This window comes from Hyaena hyaena, unplaced genomic scaffold, assembly GCF_003009895.1.
Source record: "Hyaena hyaena isolate Hyena2069 unplaced genomic scaffold, ASM300989v1 scaffold_110, whole genome shotgun sequence".
NCBI classification, from domain to species: Eukaryota; Metazoa; Chordata; class Mammalia; order Carnivora; family Hyaenidae; genus Hyaena; species Hyaena hyaena.
This window is the reverse complement of record NW_024080742.1, coordinates 357,051-376,250: the sequence shown is the minus strand read 5'-3', so window position 1 is coordinate 376,250 and position 19,200 is coordinate 357,051. Positions and strand designations below refer to the sequence as shown.

Below are 19,200 nucleotides of genomic sequence, written 5' to 3'. Positions count from 1 at the left end.
TCCCCAGCACACTGGGCAAGGGCAAGCCCACGTGGCCTTTAAGGGGTCTGGACCTCCTGCTGCTCATCCCAAGGATGCATTCCTTTCGTACACGTCTTCCTGAGCAACGCACACACTCTGTGCACCAGAAACTTGAATGAACTTGAAGTGGGGACAGGCATAGGGGTTCTTTGTAAGGCCCAGGACACCACCAGAAAGGAAAGTGTGCGATAGAGCCCACCTCGCCCTGAGAGAAAGGCTTCGTTCCTTCTCAGTGCCGAGCAACGACGCGTGCAAAGTGTGTTCCCCCAAAGCAGAGAGAAAAGTCTAGAGATGCTGTGGATTTTCCAGCTGTGCTTGCTGTGACACGGGCACGTGGTTTTCACTTGTGGTTATGCTTTAATCTGAATTATCATTTTAAGTTTGTCTTTGAACCAAATTAATATTGTATTGTCACTGGTAGAAGGGATGTACTGAAAACGTGATTTTATTATGTTTTGAGCTTCATTAAGGAAGAAGGTCTTGCTTCCTAAGATAAAAATCTTTCTTGGAAAAGCCTTAATTCGTAAGCAAAACACTGATTCTTCAGGTTTAAGTGTATAGTCTCTTATCTCTTAGGTCTTATCTGTCCCTTGCAGGTTATCAACTACTTTCTCAGTTTGGGCTAACATTACATAGTTTCAGCTTAGACACCATGAACGTTGTTTCTTTCTACGTCCTGAAATAGCCTTTTAATTTTGTGTTTATTGAGGAGCTCTCTCACAACTGTATTCAGCTGTTCGGTGGCAACAGTCACTACTGAGTTCTTTTCTTTAAAAACATTTTTTTTAATGTTTTATTTATTTCTGAGAGACAGAGAGAGAGTCAGAGAGGGAGATACAGAATCTGAAACAGGCTCCAGGCTCTGAGCTGTCAGCACAGAGCCCAATGCAGGGCTCGAACCCACGAACCATGAGATCATGACCTGAGCCGAAGTTGGACGCTTAACTGACTGAGCCACCCAGGTGCCCCATACTGAGTTCTTAAAACACAATTTTCAACAGAGTATTTGACTTGAACATCACAGCCTCCAAGCTGTTTCTCTCCATAGTACACACTTTTCCAGAGGGAATAATACATCAATTGATGTGGTCCCAACAACCATTTTTGGGGGGCCCTGGGGAGTCCTAAAACATTTTGTTATTAATTTAATGTAGAAACTTTGAATTCATGTCTTTGAACAGAATATGGATATAGTTAAGGGTAAACAGAATAGAAGCTACGTGCGTCTTTTCTGCGGTAGACCGTTTGTTTCTGGATGAAGTCGTGGTCTGTCGAATTATGTTAGTGTTTCTTGAAATGAATCTGCTCTACCTGAGGGTCTTCTGGAAAAATTCTTGAAGGTGCCACCCGCTCTCTGCACTGGGTCCACCCCACCGCCTCCATGGCCTCCGTTGCCTCTACCCCACCCCCCACCCGTGACTACACTTCTCTCTCCATGCACCTTGCACCTTAGGGAGGAGGACTTTTGGCCAAACTCTGGAACTGCAGCCTGTTTTCTCGAGGGAGGGATTTAAAGGTCTATTGAAAATGTGGAACACCCGTGTTTACCACAGGGATATTTGAGAAATAGAAGACTTTCTGGACCTTACTTTAAGACTAAAATCGCAAAATCAACCTTACTTTACTTCCAGATTTCTAAATTTTAAGAGTTTTGAGTCAAATTTGGTACAAGGAACTGTATGTGACGTTATTTCTAGTTCTTGTATCATTAATATGTATCATGTATTTGTGTCTAGATTATAAGACTTGGAGCTTATCTAAAGAATTGTAGCAGCTTCGGACATCTTTGTTTTCTGACATTCTTGACAGATTTTTCTCATTATTACCTGTCTTTATTAGAAAATACTTTTATGCTTGTAGCTGTTGACCTGTGTGATGTCTGGAAGCCTATCTCGAGGCCTAGGGCTCATGCTCTCGCTCGACCCTCAACCGTCGGGGAGAACGGCTTTTCTCCCCTTGGACTTAATGTTGGTCTGCAGCAGTTTTCAGAGGGGGATTGGATGAGCGGATTAGCTTTTCTGTCTCCACCCGAGTTTTGTTTGCTGCCTGATAGAAGATGAACAGAGGGGATTATTGGTGAATTCTCAGAGTGACTTAGAGGTGAAACGCCTCTGCGATTTCGGGTGACTCTGAAACCACGTTGAACACGAAGATGAGGCTAATACACGTGGCTTTGGTGTGTTTTTGTGTGGGTATCAAGCTCAGGAGTTTAGCTTCAAGTTTCTAAAAACCCTACCCACCGGGACGTAGTGTTCTTTTGTGCTGTGCCTCAGGCCTGGCCTTTCTCATTTCTAACTTAAGAACACATCCACTTAAAAAATGTAAGATACCATTAATTTCTTCTAAATTCTCTTGTAAATCTCTGACATCATTTGACTTCTAAATAATAACCAAATAATTTAGTTTTATTTATGCGATGAGAATAACAACTGGTATTTACTGTCTATACTTATGCAATTTTATAGATGGAGTTTTAACATTGAATGCGGAGAACACTAATTATGCGTATCAAGTCCCAAACTTCCATAAGTGTGAGATCTGTCTGCTCTCTTTTCCAAAAGAGTCCCAGTTTCAACGCCACATGAGGGATCACGAGCGAAATGACAAGGTATGTATTCTCAAGAGGGGTGTCAGAAATGTGAGCGTTGAAACTGGAGGTGTTGTGAAAACCACATCAAATAACACTTTCCCTTGTACTTGAGATGCCTCGGGTGTAGAGCGTTTTCTCTTAGGCCAGTAGGTCTCTGACATTTTGTATTAGGTTGTGGTCATTTCCTAGCCATTATGTCAGTTAATGAGACAAAGTGGGGGGGGGGTTGTGTTTGTCTAGTGACTCTGAGTGTTGAAGTTCTCTGTCAGCGGACAAAGAAATAATCTCAGAACATGACTTTGAGCAGTTCGGTGTCTATACGCCTGAACGCAGCATTGGTGTATGTCGAGGGGACTTTCTCCGGCAGGCAGCATTATCCTTAAGCGGTCTTGCATCTTACAAGATATTCCAGACACTTCAGATTGAATTTCAGCAGGGACTAACACTATCTTAGATAGTTTGAATCCTTCTCTGCAGGGCCCCTTGTGGCCTAGGTTAAGAGTGTTAGTGTCTTAACAGAATGATCCGCCTGATAGATAGGAAGTGGCAGTTAAAAAGTGATTGTTGAACTTTCTCTGGGTTAGGAGGTGTCATCGAGTGAGCCCTTAGAGGTTACCAGGGAAGTCTCTGGAGAGCGGGAGATGACTCACTGTGGGTTTGTTGTCAGCCTGAAGGTTCTATAGAATATATGAGAATACATAATGACACTAGTACTGGTACTGACTGGAAGTACCCTCTGAAGCTGAAAAGACTGACTCTTCAGGGTCTTGCTCTTTCAGAGATACCAGTGATTCCTTTATCTTTCTACAAGTGAGTGGTAGAATCCTCTCCATTTGGGGGAAGTTTTAGACTGTGGTAAGCAACTCTCTGAAAATCTAGTAAAAATGTTTGTGATTCCTTACTGCTTTTACCTGACGTGACTCTGTTCAGAGCAGTAGAGTTGACCAGAAAAGAAGGGAAAAATCCAGCCCAGTGAGGTGAAATTTTTCACGTTTCTTTTCTTTTTTTTTTTTAATGTTTATTTATTTTTCGAGAGAAGAGGGAGCACACGAGCGAGCATGAGTGCCCAAGTGGTGGAGGGGGAGAGAGAGAGGGAGACACAGAATCTGAAGCAGGCTCTAGGCTCTGAGCTGTCAGCACAGAGCCCAGCACGGTGCTCAAACCCACGAACTGTGCTGAGGTCAGACGCTCAACCAACTGAGCCACCCAGGCGCCCCACGTTTATTTTCATAGAGACTATATCCTGATACATTTATATGCGGCATTCCTTATTCAAGATATTTTCTACATAGATGTGTTGTCATCCTTAACATCTTTTGAGAAATTCTGCAAGGAGCTTAGCTGTGTACATTTTGGATTTATTGACTTCAGGTCCAGACGAGCCTTCAGAAATTCCTTAGAAAGATTGTAGATTGTGGTACTTGTTGATATTTGAATGACATTTATTATGGAAAGATTGTATTTCAGTGGCTTCTTGACTTTTCTCTCCAAATAGCCACATCGATGTGACCAGTGTCCCCAAACATTTAATGTTGAATTCAACCTGACACTTCATAAATGCACCCACAATGGGGACGACCCTACCTGTCCTGTGTGTAACAAGAAGTTCTCCAGAGTGGCTAGTCTCAAAGCGCATATTATGCTGCATGAAAAGGAAGAGGTAATTATTTTGGCCTATACTTTGTTCATGGATTTTTAAAATGCATCTAATCCTTAGGGGGATTTAGGTATAAACCAGTTTTTAAAAGCCTTTCGTATACATTTCAAGGAGGTAATAATCACTAAATGTGCCTTGGCTGAGTCTATGGGCGACGGACAAAACGTTTTCTTTTCCGGCCGTGTCAGTATCTTAGGGCAGAGACACTTCAATGTTTGGTATGTTTCCCTGCCCCCCCCCCCCCCCTTTTTTTTTTTTTTTAAACCAGAAATGAACTTTTGCAGGATTCTGCAGTGGCTGGAAGTAACTGTTCTCTCTCTAAAGATGGTAGGCTTTCCTCACTTGGTGTGCAGGTCCCCTGAGGTGTGGGAATTTGGGGGAAGAGAAGTTCATGCTGACCCGAAGCAGCTTATACTCCAAGGTCAGCAGTCCTTCGAGGCCCACGGGTGTGGTGCTGGGAGCATTTTCGGGCTGATAGGGCTGCAGTGCTCATGAGGGACACCCGGGCCCTCAGTCGTGGTGGCGGGGAGGGGGGCTAGTGTTGGCAGTGTGTAAACGGCTGTTGCTTTGAAAGTATTAACCCCCCTCCCCCATATCCCTGATTATTATTGTGTAAAATTAGGAAAATGCAAAAAGTAAAAAGGAGAAAGTAAAAGTTTTAATTCTACTTGCCAGGGATGGTGCCAGGTAACTGTTTGGTGTATTTCCCTCCTGAGACAGAAAAACAAATACAGTGTTTAAGTCACTATGGGAGATTTGCATCCTAAAATGGAGCTCATACTTGCGATAGAGGTTTGTCTCTTCTTTTTACATGTCTTTGCTTTTTAATACAAAATAATTTATTTTTATCTTTTTTTTTATGTTTTATTTATTTCTAGGAGAGAGAGAGAGAGACAGCGTGAGCAGGGGAGGGTCAGAGAGAGAGGGAGTCACAGACTGAAACAGGCTCCAGGCTCTGAGCTGGCAGTCAGCACAGAGCCCGATGCGGGGCTCGTACCCATGAACCGCGAGATCATGACCTAAGCGAAAGTTGGACGCTTAACCGACTAAGCCACCCAGGCGCCCCTATTTTTATCTTTTTAAAACTTACTGTATAGGCAGTATGTGTTTACTTTGGGAAAAAGTGAGAAGCTAAAGATTAACAAGAGTAACATTATTCAAAGGACCAGTAATCACAACATTTAGAGAGAATGCATGTATAATCTTTCAGACTTTTTTTTTCTATGTGTGTTTTCCATAATAGTTTATGTATATGAGAATAGTTTTAAAAATTTGTTTTAATGTTTATTCATTTTTTGAGAGACAGAGAGAGACAGAGTGTGAGCTGGGGAGGGGCAGAGAGAGAGAGGGAGACACAGAATCTGAAGCAGCTCCAGGCCCTGAGTTAGCACAGAGCCCGTCGTGGGACCCGGAGTCACGAACTGCGAGATCACGACCTGAACCAAATTGGTTGCTTAATGACTGAGCGCCCTGGGTGCCCCTATACTTTTTTAAGATTATAAATGATACATCTTTCTATACATCTTTAATTATTCCATTAGGATAGATTTCTCCAGTTGGATTTGCTGAATTAATAATACTTCTTTAGGCCTTTCTAGAATGCCACACGGTGTTATAGGGAGCCCGTGCTGCTTCAGCTGTTCCCCTGTGCTCGTGCCTTGTCTCACTCGTTGTGTTTTGTTTTTGTTTTTTGAAAAGCAGAAAATGTTTGTGTTGAACAGTGTATTGAAATACTCTGGGCCAACTTGTGCACGCACTGGTAAGACCCTGCCTAGGGAGGGTGAGAGCATGGTGTCCAGGCGTCCTGGACACGCGTCTGTCCCTTCCCCGCCTGGCACTCCGGGCGTGAGCAGGTCTCCGCAGCCAGTCAGGACGCGCCGTCCGTTCTGCGGCTTCGGTGTTGCTCCACTCCCGTTCGTCCTCGGCCGTCTCATTCTCCTCACCCGCCACACGGTGTCACCTGTATCCACACGCGTCGAACCGGCAGGCCACCCTGTCACACGTCTGGGCGGTCCTCAGGCTTGTGTAGATGCAGACAGGGCTGCAGGGAGCAGCGCATTCGCTCGCAGAGTCCGGGTCCTGTGACTTGCTTCCAGCTGCTTCCCACACCCCAAACTCTTCCAGAGCCCCACCGTGTGTTGGGGGGCAGGTCCGTGTGCAGCTTGTCACACACCCCCATGTCACCACATGGAGTTCACACTGATCCTTCTGGGCACGGTCCTTCCATGGGGGCCCCGTGCCAGCCCCCAGCTCGCGTCCCCGTGTCTGTGCTCTGCCGTCGGCACGCTCCCTCCTGCCCTTTGCCCTGTGACTGTCCCTGAGATAGCTCCGCAGCCACCTGCTCTCACTCTGTACTGGACCCACGAAACCTCGTGTGCCCTTGGAAGTTGGCACTGGGCTGCTCCTGGAGACGGGAGGCGCGCCTGATCAGAGAAGCATGCAGGGGCGCTGCGTGTGATGCGTGGGAGTGGGGGAGCGGATGGCCGTGTGCAGCCGGTTTAGCGCTGCTGGGGCCTCTGTTACGGGGTAGAGAGTGTCTGAGCTGGGGGGGTGGGGCTCCTTCTGCAGGATCACCCGGGCTGGGGGTGAAGCGGGCTGGGCACCTTCCCCAGCGCACCCGCGCTGATCCCTCACGGCTGCCCGCGTCTCCCTGATGGCCGCCCGCCCCGTGCTCCATCACAGTGCTCCTTCTGTGCGGCCTTTTACAGTCGGCCTGGACCCTAACGGTCACCTGTTGCCGGCAGGAGTTCTTAGCTCCTTGTGCATAACGTTCAGAGCCTTCCCTTGGTCATATTTTCTCTTGCACACGCTGTGCCTGTATTCCTTCCCCGGTGGCTCCTCCACACGGAGCTCCCCATCCTTCCCTCTGGTCACGATCTGAAGTTCAGCTTCCTGGTGCCACTTATTGCTGGTGTTAAGCCACTCGGCAGCAGCTGGTTCCATCTGACCCTCGGCGTCTTTGCCTTTTACTCTCACAGTTGTGAGGTCAACATTCCGTACTCTCTGATTCTTTGTTTTTTCTCTAAAAAGTCTTCTGAGCGACTGTCTTCCTGAGATGAATGGACTTGACATTTCCGTCGCTGCTGCCCCCTGTGATCGGTTTCCTCCCTTTGAGTATTGCGGCCACGCTCTCGGGTCGGTGAGGATGGTAGGAGAGGAGGGGCCGGTACCGCCGGGAGGTGCGTGGGTGCCCGGGGTGTGCCAGGAGAAGCCTTCCGGAAGTTGCGAGCAGAGACTCGGTGACCTGACTTCGTGACCCCTCGACGGGCAGGAATTCATGACTGGGGGCTTCCAAGGGCGCGAGAAGGAAGGCTTTGCCGTGCTTATTCCAGACAGGAAACACGTGTTGGCCTCGTGTGAGGCGTAGGGCGCTCTTGATGCTCGTGCCGGGCTCCAGGCTCGGTTTTCCTCGCTCACCTGTCTGGCATCACGCAGCTCCGGGTGGTAGGGCAGCGCTGCCCTCTAGGCCGCAGGACCCACCTGCCCTCCTTTCTTGTTGAGGTGACTTGGTCGCGTTGTGTGGTCACGACCACGTCTGCCGGGAGCTGGTCCTCACCCAGGCTGCTGGAGGGCGAGCGGGCCCGGGAGGTGAGGTAGGGGTCGCACGGCCAAGTGCTCAGCTGAGGTCTGTTACCGTGTGAGAGACGCCTCGGGACTGGACCACCGTCCTCAGTCTTTCTCACACCTGTGAAAGGAAGCCACTTCTGGCTACCTTTTCCTGTTTGGTATGTTTATTTCTCTCAGAGACTTGGTAAGAGTGTGGCGTGTCAACGGTAAGTACGGGCAGAAGTGCTGACCCTCAGGCGTGTGCAGAAATAGCTGTAGGGACCCAGCTAACAGGAGAAGCCCTTCTCCCCGGGCCCCCCTCACTGCTGAGCTGCCTGCACATAGCATGGCCGGTGGGTGTGGAAGATTGGGGGGTGGGCAGAGGGCAGGCGGCTGGAGGAGCAGTGTGGTAGGAGCTCCTGGCTTCCTTCCTTCCTCCCCGCGCCGGGGCAGGTGGTTGAGGAGCCTGGAGACTTCTGCCAACAGGCAAAGGTAGAAGCTGGATTCCCTTTGCCAAAACTGGTAACAGAGTGGTTGAACCATAGAAAATCTTTTTGGCGATGCCCACCCTGCTGCAGCCAAATACCGACTGAAAACCTGCCCAGGAAGGCTGTGAGTGAGCACCACCTCCCCCCCAGTCCAGTGCCTGTTCCTCAGGAACAGATGGCGCTCCGATCCTGTGATCGCCTGGGATTATAGAGGAGCTAATCGTGCATCCCTCCCTGGTAGGAGGCGGCGGCACCCAGGCTCCCCGACCTGCCGGGGCTCGCAGAGTCAGGATGGAAGCCGACCTTCTGTGCTCTGCCAGGCAGATGCAGGCAGCGTGTCTGCCCACGTAGTTTAGTGGCTGAATGGGGAGCTGAGCCTCCTGGCACCTGGCCGCAGTGACATTTAACAGGAGGTACGGGAAGGACATTCTGCACTGGGCCTTCCAGCCATGGGGTCAGTGGAGCCCTGCGAGGTGAGCCTCTACCCCTGACCTGATCCGGTGCTGCGTCTAAGCAGGGTGACTGCTCGCTAAAAGATAGGCAGAGATGGAGAGTCTCACAGCACGATGCCCAAAGTGCCGAGGATACGGGTGAAAATCACTCAGCTGACCAAGAACCACAATCGTTTCAACTCTAACGAGGAAAGACAGCAAATACCAACACTGCAATGACCTGGCTGTTGGAATTATTTGGAAAGAATTTTAAAGCAGCCATCATAAAATTTCTGGATGAATTGTTTTGAAGTAAATGAAAACATATAAGAAATAGAAGATAGAAGAGCCAAAGGGCACTTAGAGTGGAAAGTGCAGTGACTTAAATGGAGAACTCAGTTGAAAGGCTCAGCCGTGGGATAGAAATCCGAGAGGCACGTGAGAAACCAGGGGTGGAGAGTGGCCTTAGATGCTGGAGCCTGGAGGGTGTGAGTGTGAGGCTGAGGGGGGCAGGGGGGGCAGCAGGGAAAGGTCATTTGGTGGCCCCAGGGCTGGGGAGGTGGAAGGGCAGGTGCTATAGGGGGAGTGGCCTCAAGACAGTTAGTGGTTATCATATTTTATACTCTGACTTTGAAACTTGTATCTTGCAAGATGGAGGCTGGTTAGAATGCTGTGCATTTCCCTTGATGATTTCTGCTTGCCACTTGTCGACAGGAACCACCAGAAGGGTCTGTTTTAAGTGAGAAAGCAGCCATCCCTTGTATTCTCAAAGATCGCCGTTTGCCCTGACTGTGGAGAATGCAGGACAGTGAAGCGTCTCTCGGCTGTCCTCGAGGGCTTGAGGTGTCAGGCTCCTTGCCAGGCTTCCCCAAGTGTCGCCAGGGGGTGGGGAGGGCACGAGGTGCGTCCTGGCTGCTTGGGCTCTGCGGGTGTGCAGCAGAGCCCCTGATGACGCTCTCCGTCATGTGGCCTCTTGCTTTGGCCTGCGGTTCTTGCCCTCGCTTTTAGCAAGTGAGCAAACTGTGCGTACATGCTCACTTGGACGACTGACAAATGTAGATCTCTCCTAAAATACACTAATCTGATCATTTGGTAAAAAAGTAAGGAAGAAGAGGATGGCTGGAGTCGCTCTGTCTCTCTGATGTTTTCATGGGACAGATGGACAAAATGCCAGTCACCCAACAGCTGATTCGAAGCCATTCACTTTGCACAAAAAAGGCAGCACTCTCTCATCCCTTTCCCTGTCTATCTATCTTTCACTTCCAATAAAGATTATTTTTATATATTCATATTCGGACAGAATGAGGTAGTTTTTGAGGTGAAGTAGTGCTTGTTCCAGAGCAGAGTGTGATCTGTGTGTTGACTGATCACTGTACCAGTTCTTTTACCAGTAATCGCTTTGAGATGCTTGCTCTGCTCACGGGCGGTCTTTGCTCTTGCAGAACCTCATCTGCTCGGAGTGTGGGGATGAGTTCACCCTGCAGAGCCAGCTGGCCATCCACATGGAGGGGCACCGCCAGGAGCTGGCCAGCGGCCGGGCGCTCACCTGCAAGGCCTGCAGGAAGGAGTTCGAGACGTCCTCCCAGCTGAAGGAGCACATGAAGGCTCATTATAAAATCAGGTACGAGTCAGGGTGCCCGGGGGGCTCAGTCGGTTCAGCGTCCGACTCTTTGGCTCAGGTCATGATCTTACGGTTCGTGGGTTCGAGCCCCACGTCGGGCTGCACTGACAGCTCAGAACCTGGAGCCTGCTTCAAATTCTGTGTCTCCCTCTCTCTCTGACCCTCCCCTGCTCACGCTGTCTCTGTCTCTCTCAAATATAATAAACATTTAAAAAATTACTTAAAAACCCACTTTTTTATCTCCCCTTTGAAAAAAGGGATGAGCCTTTACATGGGCTGAGTAAAAAAAAGAAATCTACAATATATTAAAAATGGGTGTACTTTATGATGATTGGTTAAAAATACTGTCGGGGCGCCTGGGTGGCTTAGTCGGTTAGGCGTCCGACTTTCACTTAGGTCATGATCTCGCGGTTCGTGGGTTCGAGCCCCGCGTTGGGCTCTGTGCTGACTGCCAGCTCAGAGCCTGGAGCCTGTTTCAGTCTGTGACTCCCTCTCTCTCTGACCCTCCCCTGCTCACGCTGTCTCTCTCTCTCTCTCTCTCCTAGAAATAAATAAAACATTAAAAAAATTAAAAAAAAAATACTGTCTACTGTAGAAATGACAACAGAGCCACTAATCTGGTGTGGTGTCAGCGGGTCTTTGAAAACGTGTGAGCGGGTCTACAGTAAGAAACATGAGGACAGAAATTTAAAATAGGCATCAGGCTATGTGGGTAGAGAGGTTTCGCTAGCATGGAGTGTTAAAAGTTGTAGAGCAAGATGCTGGCAGTACGTTTTCACAGGTGACTAACAAGGTTCACAGCACCGTTTTTTATGAATCAGTTTATTCTGTTTAGAACTTCTGTGTTCTGCACACTGCGCTTAGTGTGTATGTAAAAATATGTGAGCAAAGCCTAGCTTAATCATTATGAGCAGCCCTATAAGACCGGGGCACTTGGTAGATGAGAAACCCTAGACTCCAGGACCGGGTTCCTTTCCTGTGTTTTTACAGCTCGGACGTTTCATGTGTCTAGGAATTAAACCCGCATCGTCTGCTCTCAGAGCTCATGATATTAGCAACTATGACTATTTAAATACATGTGTGTATTAATTTCTAGCAAAACAGAACATGTCTTTCAAAGTTTCATATTCGATCTATTCCTGATTGTGTGTTTTTATTGCAATTTCATTTTCTCAATGCGTTGAAGGGCAGGGCTCTCCTCGCCTGTGGCCAGGTGGCTGAGGTCGGTGCTCACTGCAGGTGCGTGGAGCCGAGTTCTCCACCGGACCCTGAGAGCCAGCGCTCGTTGTCTTGGTGCTTACTGTTGTCACTCTGGCTTGTCGCCATCCAGCCCTAAGCTTGGGGAATATGCAGACTTTTAACCAACAACCACAGCCACAATCAGAGTTTCCACAGTGGCTGGTGAAGTGCGTGCACCGCGGCCGTAGCTGGGCTTGCCTGTCCTCTCAGGCACTGTGGTTCCGACGCGGGGCCCGCGCTCTCCTCCCCGGCCCTCTCCCTCCGTTCTGCCTGTTGATGGCGGATGACGCAGAGCCCAGCGAGGACTTCACCGTTTCAGCCGCGTGGGCCCCGTCACACTAGACTTTTATTCTGATGAGGTTTCAGCGCAGGCAGTTTTGATGTGTCTGGGAAGGTTTTGGAGAGGTGATTAAGGGTGTCTAGGTGGTGGCTTACACTTGGCCACACGGGCTACTGAGTCTGCTGGGGCCGAGGATCAGGCCAGACAGACAGCCTTGTCCTCACGCTCGTGAGGAATGGTCATTGGAGGGCAGGCAGTGGAGTGAGTGAATGGGGAAGGGCCGGCGGGGTGGTGACAGGCCATTGTGAGGAGCGTCATTAGTGGTGAGTAGGGCCCTTTGGGTCCATGGCAGGGAGTTGCAGCCAAGGGGAGAGCAGTTACCACAGCTCAGCAGCGGTGAGGTTTCTGCATTAGACAGCAGAAAGGAGGCTGGTGCCTGGAGGCGAGTTTGCTGGGGCTGAGGCCGTCCTGGGGCTCAGGATTTTATCCCAAGGGTGAGGAGGAGCCCTTCCATGAAGGATGTCTGCCCTAGATCATGACCGACCGAGCCACCCCTGCGCGAAGATTGGAGGATGAAGGGAGACCACCAGTGTAGACACGGGTCTTTACCTTTGATCATCACGTCCAAGCTTTGTCTGCAAGGGACATTCTGACCCCTGCCTCCCCCCCCACCCCGAAAACAAAAACAAAAGGAACTTTATCTTTTCATTACATAGCAAATAATGAATTTTTTATCGTAACAAGCACATAAAACAGCTACGTGTGTGTGTGTGTGTTTGTGTGTTTGCACACGCGCAGACACACACTCACATGTGATTTCTCACTGAAGTGTGTTCCAGCCACCACTCAGCCACACTTCCCGGTGGCATTTTAATTTTGAAATTGTAACACAAAGGAGACGACTTCAGGAGTGTTTCCCCCTGTGTTATACTAGGGTGTCAAGTACAAGGTCTTACAATCGGAACATCGACAGGAGTGGATTCACGTACTCATGCCCACACTGTGGAAAGACGTTTCAAAAGCCAAGTCAGTTAACTCGACATATTAGGATACACACAGGTATGAAATACATTCACTTTTGGGTGATTTATGATGTGGCTTAGAGGAGAGAACGTGCACCTTCAAGCTTAGCTAGGCCTAGAAGGTCATCTTGGCTTTTTAGACTTGGTCGTGTGACCTTGGTCTTAATGTTGGGTGGGTAGGTAGTTATAGGAGTTTACAGTTACGGGGAGACGTTCTGTCTGGACAGATAGGCTTTGGGTCTTGAGTTTGGGGGTAACGTATTTCTCTCTTAATTCATCCGATGCTCCCACAATATGGAATTATAGTTTGATCCTTTCTCTCTAGGTGAAAGGCCATTTAAATGTAGTGAATGCGGGAAGGCTTTCAACCAGAAGGGGGCATTGCAGACGCACATGATCAAGCACACAGGTGAAAAACCCCATGCCTGTGCCTTCTGTCCTGCCGCCTTTTCTCAGAAGGGGAATCTGCAGTCACACGTGCAGAGAGTTCACTCGGAGGTAAGCGTCGCACAGGGGTGGGCGTCATGTTCCTGGGGCTGCAGTGTGTGGCCCGTCAGCTCATGGGTGAGCCCACGGCCTCCTTGCTACTGCTCAACAGACCAAGGGTTTGGGCAGAGCGCACTTTGTTCTAAACACGTGAACAACTCTGTATGTCTGGATGTGGAAACTTTTTAGGCTTATATGGAAGACATAGAAAATATTATCGGTGGTCTTACACTGTTAGAGCTTTGATGGAGACGTGTTTGAATAGCATCATCATACTGTTGTTAGTTATGATCCATCAATCTGATCGTTCACATATTTCATCCCTTTAGCAAACTTGAAACATGGACACTTGCAAGTGTAAGAACTTGAAAGACAAGAAATAAATTGAGGAAAAAAGCATTTTTCCTATTATTTTTATTGCTTAACTGACACATGGCCTCATTCATGCTTTCTGTCAGACAGACCTCTGGTCTTTGTATTTCCCTCCGTGTTAACTCTTTCAGTGAAACTGATGCTCATGATTTTTTTATTGTCTGTAGGTCTTACTGACTTGTAAAGCTTCTGGAATTAGATCTCTTTGGCAGGTTAACCTTTGCTGTTACTATCATGATTTGGTGTTTTTATAGTCTAATTGTAGACGATAAATGTTTAAGCGACACACATACTTTTATCAATGGTCTGTTTATTTTGTGTAACTTTTGCAGAATGAAAACTCATATTAAAAGCAAACGTGTATCTTTTTATTTTCCTTAGAACGAAGCCTTAAGTATCACTAAAATAAATCCTACTTCCTTCACATAGTTGATAAACAGATTCAGACTTCTATATGCAGCGAGTTACTTTTAAAAACCAAGGTTTATGATCCAAGCCCCAGAAACCTGAAGAGCACAGAAATACTAGTGAGGCAGTGACAGCGGGAAGCGAGGTTCCTGTAGGGCTCAGAAGAATCAACACGGCCTGTAGGTGTCGTTCTCTGTGCAGAGCTGCCTCTCTGTGCAGATGAGGCCTCAGACTGACTGTGCACTTGCGCAGCGCCCAGAGAGACCTCTCTGGGACCCCAAGCCGTCCTCTGAGGTGCTCACCAGCGCTCCTGAGCGTGGAAAAGCCGTACACGTCACCCCTCCCTGGCATCCACTTCCGGCTTCGTCACCACTGTGGAAAGCAGTTGCTGGTGGAGTGTAGGAACTGGTGATGAAAAATGTCACACTGGGTGGCCATCTGTGCCCATGTGTGTGTGCGAGCTCCCCAAAGGCTCAGAGTGATGTTCACGTCTAACTGTGGAGTCTTTCTAACTGAACCTTGTGCTTAGCCATTTAAGAATTGAGAGCATATGTGAGAAATTTTATTTTTGCCAAATTATATAACTGAACACTTTTTAACTTCCGAGTGTGTCCTGATGTATCAAAAAGACTGTGAAATTTCAATTAATCTCAGATTGGCAATGTTGATTAAAGAACTGGGTCATTGATTTTAGAGCTGTCTAATTTGAATGAGAAAGTAATGTTAAATGGTTAGGATATTTCTGTCATTCTTGATGGAATGGTAAATTAGATTGGCTGTAAATTAAATATTTTTATCTAAGTGTTCATTGTAAACAATCTGTTTTTTCTTTTTCATTCCTTAAGGTCAAGAATGGCCCTACCTATAATTGTACAGAATGTAGTTGTGTATTTAAAAGTTTAGGTAGCTTGAACACGCACATCAGCAAGATGCACATGGGGGGACCACAGAATCCAGCGAGTTCTGCAGAGGCGGCGCACGTGTTAACGGTGAGTCTAGTAAGCTGGGTGATCGGAGAATAACCTGTTATGGAAATATGTCATCTTATTTGTGACCTTTAAGATTGAATATTACTTAGAGTATTATTTAGAGCTAGGGTGCCTGGGGGGCTCAGTTGGTTAAGTGTCCAGTTCACATCATGATCTCACCCTTGTGGGTTCAAGGCCCACGTCGGGCTCTGTACTGACAGCTCCGAGCCTGGAGCTGCTTCGGAATTCTGGGTCTCCCTTTCTTCCCCCCGCCCCGACTCATAAAAAAAATTAAGAAAAAAAAAAGGAATATTATTTAGTGCCATAAAATGCTATGAAAGTTTCTGTAAGGAGGTAAGGGCTGCTTTCTTATTCTTTTAATTAGTGAAAGAAAATCTTTTTAAACTTCAGAATGATATCAGATGACCTGATTTATGGACTGTCATCTGAACCAGTGAAAAAAGGACAAAATGTAATCATTCATTTATGAATTTCTAATTCCTACAGTGCTGTTGATGATATTATCGAATGATCTTTATCCCTGTGTTATAATTTAAGAGTCAATCATCCTTTTAAAATAAGATTTCTCCACTCCCGATGGTACAGTGGTAATTTTTCCTGAGACGGTGGACTTCAGGGAAACTAAATTGTACCTGCCAGTATGCGTGTTGCAAGTTGTCCAACACACAAGCTTTCGGGAGGAGCCTTCAGCTCGGCCTCGGCCCGGTGCCGACTCTGCCTCTACCGCAGCAGACCCGCTGTGTCGGAAGCGTTAGCGTGTGCTTGTGCGCCCCTGCCTCCTCAGTGTGGATGCTAGTCCATGATTAGCTCCTGAGCGTGAGGGCCACGCGTCCGCTTTGTGTTTTCTTCTCTTTTCCGCAACATTCATGGTGTGGTGTGGCCCCTCACCCCCAAGCAGGGAGAGTCTGAAGGACAATTAGACTCCAGGAGTGAGGTCCTAAAAGGTCTATTTTGGACTGTTTTTTAAATACGATTTTCAGTGTGTAAATCAACGAAATGTTAGAGTTTTCTACATTTTCTTTGGCAGTTGCAAATCAAATACGTAGATGTGGTGAATAACCTGGAATAATCCAAATCATCCTAACCTGGAATGTGCCCAAGCTGTTTGCGGAGTTTGAGTGTGAGAGCGCGTCCTCAGTCTGGGGCCCCATGTGGGGACCACTGCCCGGCCCCGGCCCTGCTCTCTGTGTGTCTTACTCTGCCTCTCAGTCTCTGCCTCTGGGCCTTTTTGCTACACTTCTGAGGGTTTTCTTCAACTTTATCTTTTGACTCTTTCATTGAGTTTTTTTTTGAGCTGCTAAGATTAAAATACAATTAAAATTTTTTTTAATGTTTTATTTATTTCTGAGAGAGAAACAGTGTGAGCAGAGGAGGGTCAGAGAGAAGGGGAGACACAGAATCTGAAACAGGCTCCAGGCTCTGAGCTGTCAGCACAGAGCCCGATACGGGACTTTGACCCACGAACCGTGAGATCATGACCTAAGCTGATCATGACGCTTAACCGACTGAGCCACTCAGGTGCCCCCCCCCCCCAATTTTTTTTAAAAGTTTATTTATTTTGGAAAGAAAGAGCATGAGAAAGCAGGGGAGAAAGGGAGAAGAATCAGAAGCAGGCTTCAGGCTCTGAGCTGGCAGCGCCACACCCAACACGGGGCTCGAACCCATGAACTGTGAGATCATGACCTGAAGCGAAGTCGGACGCTTAGCTGACTGAGCCACCCAGGTGCCCTGGCTGCTAAGATTTTTAAATTCTGAGAGCGCTTCTTTGCCATCTCATTGCTCCTTTCGTTTCTGGTTTGGTTTGGTTTTGGCATTTTCCTTTTAAAAGTTCTCTTCTGCTCCTTGAGTTGTCAGCCCTGGGCCACTGCCCACGGTGCCCTCATCTGGGTGGCCTTGGCTCCTGCTGGCCTGGGGGGCACTCGTGTTGCTCAGGGAGGCGGCAGTGGGCCGGTGCAGGTGGGGCTGCTTGGTGCCCGGAGCCACCTTGCACGTGGTTGCAGTTGGGGTCCCCGGGGCAGGACGCAGACTTTGTTTAGTTGGGGGACTAAGCGCCACAGAAGGTGCCCTGATCCTCCCAGGGTGCCCCATTGTTACCTCTCTTAGCCCCCCATGTTTGTTGCCTCAGGGTAAACGCCTGTCACGTGTTCTATGGAGGAAGACGGGCTCATTGTCAGCCTTACGTAGTTTCCGTCATTGTTAATTTCTAATTAATAGACTTGATTTCTTAGAGCAGTTTTAGGTTTACAGGAGAATTGAGCAGAAGGTACAGAGAAGTCCCGTGTATCCACCCACCCCCCACAGTTGCCCCGTTGCTCACCCCGTGCGTTTCTGCGCTGCGTCTGTCACTGCGGTGAGTGCATGCTGCCATGTCAGCGGTGACTTGGGTCCGCGCTGTGGTCGTGAGCCCTGTGGATTCTGGTGGACGTGTAAGGTCCTGTGTGCACCTTGACGGCATCACACATGTTGGTGTTTCAGACTCGTCCACCCTCTTCTTGATGTGTTTCAGTTCTTGCGTTTCTGAGCCATCGGGTCGGTCCCTCGTCGGACATTCTCGGCTATGGCTTTACCGACCCTTTTTCCCCCAGACGTGTTTCCCACAAACGTCTTGAACTATATTGGCCACAGTGGTTTCTTTCTCATTTTCTTTATTTCGTAACCCCGTGCTCAAACCCCTACCTTGAACTGATGTCTCTCCTGCGGTTAGAAAAATTTCAAAAGTGCAGTGGGACGATTCACTGAATATGCTCCTTTAAGAGCCAGTATTGTGCCCAGTGTAGAAGTCAGGGAGATGTTTTATTTGAGAATTATATCGGGGGTGTTGTTACATGTCCATGGTCGTAAGGAAGAGGGGCCCATTCTTCTTTCTTTTAAGCTGAAGTACAAGTTAATGTACTTTTTCTATTTTCAATGACTGTGCCGCTGCGTTTCAGGCCACCCTGTTTCAGACGTTACCTCTTCAGCAGACCGAAGTCCACGGCACGTCGGCGTCGAGTCAGCAGAGTCCCCAGGCGGTGACGGATGTCATCCAGCAGCTCCTGGAGCTGTCTGAGCCGGGCCCGGCTGAGCCCCCCCAGCCTCCACAGCCTGGCCAGCAGCTCAGCATCACCGTGGGCATCAACCAGGACATCTTGCAGGTGAGGCGCCTGCTCTGGTCCGTGCTCTTCCGTGCCTGGCCGTCGTGAGCGAAACCTAAATAGGCAGGGGCTTGTCAAAGGAAAAGGATCATCCGTAAAGATGCGTCCTGACTGAAAACGTTCTGTTGTAACAAAATCTGCGGGATCCTAGGTGATTAATGTGTAAATTCAGAAATAGCTTAACACGTTAATTTTCTCCGTGAGTGGTTTCCTTGAGACGAGTAGGCTTTTTAGAACTTTCCTGATTTATCCCTGTTGACGGAGGCGTAAGAAAGATCTCGTTCTTTGCTGAGGCTCTCGTGTAACTGCTTCGCGAGCCAACCCCTTGTGTCCTCGGCCGAGTGTGTGGCCCACGCCCTGGTGGGAGCACAGCAGGAGGAGTCGGGGCAAAGTGCTCTTTGCGGATTCCTCTACCCCAGGCCAGCTTTGTCCTCAGATCCTTCCTTCGCCAACAGACACAGGCTGCCCTCCCCACCCTGTTTAGTTACTTGTACAAACTAACCTCTCTCCTCTCTGTACCTTTGGGACGAGTTGGTATAAAGAACCGCAGGGTGCACGACAGCCGATGTAAACTTGCGGGTAAACTCGCTGTAGCTGAAAACAGCGATTCCCAGACCTGTTGAGAGATACCCAATGTGGTCTGAGGTAAAATTTCTAAAAGTCTAGTAATGAATTAACCTCGTTAGTTCCTTTTAATTTCCCCACACCGTGTTTTGGGTGGAGGCGAGGTGTCCGTTGTCAGAACGGACACTGCAGCTTCCAGGAGCTGGGAGCCGAGTGCGTGAGTGACGGTCGGCCGTGTGTGCGGTTTTATTTCTCGCCGGGCGGAGCTAGGGTGCTGTGGGCGGAGCCTGTTGCAGCGTGAGATTGATGTTGGCAGGCGGGTTCGGCCTCCGCCCTCCTAACCTGTTAGTTC

At 48.5% G+C, this 19,200-nt stretch overlaps 1 protein-coding gene across 1 annotated transcript in view; it reads left to right on the top strand.

Moving 5' to 3' along the window:
- Positions 1 to 19,200, top strand: part of ZNF236 (zinc finger protein 236) — a 101,289-nt gene that overhangs the window by 13,260 nt on the left and 68,829 nt on the right. The window contains exons 2-8 of the mRNA XM_039236387.1: positions 2,487 to 2,629; positions 4,107 to 4,271; positions 10,176 to 10,354; positions 12,808 to 12,932; positions 13,221 to 13,393; positions 15,007 to 15,150; positions 18,081 to 18,284. Of these exons, the coding sequence (XP_039092318.1) occupies positions 2,487 to 2,629; positions 4,107 to 4,271; positions 10,176 to 10,354; positions 12,808 to 12,932; positions 13,221 to 13,393; positions 15,007 to 15,150; positions 18,081 to 18,284 (1,133 nt within the window). The remainder of the gene's footprint in view (positions 1 to 2,486; positions 2,630 to 4,106; positions 4,272 to 10,175; positions 10,355 to 12,807; positions 12,933 to 13,220; positions 13,394 to 15,006; positions 15,151 to 18,080; positions 18,285 to 19,200) is intronic.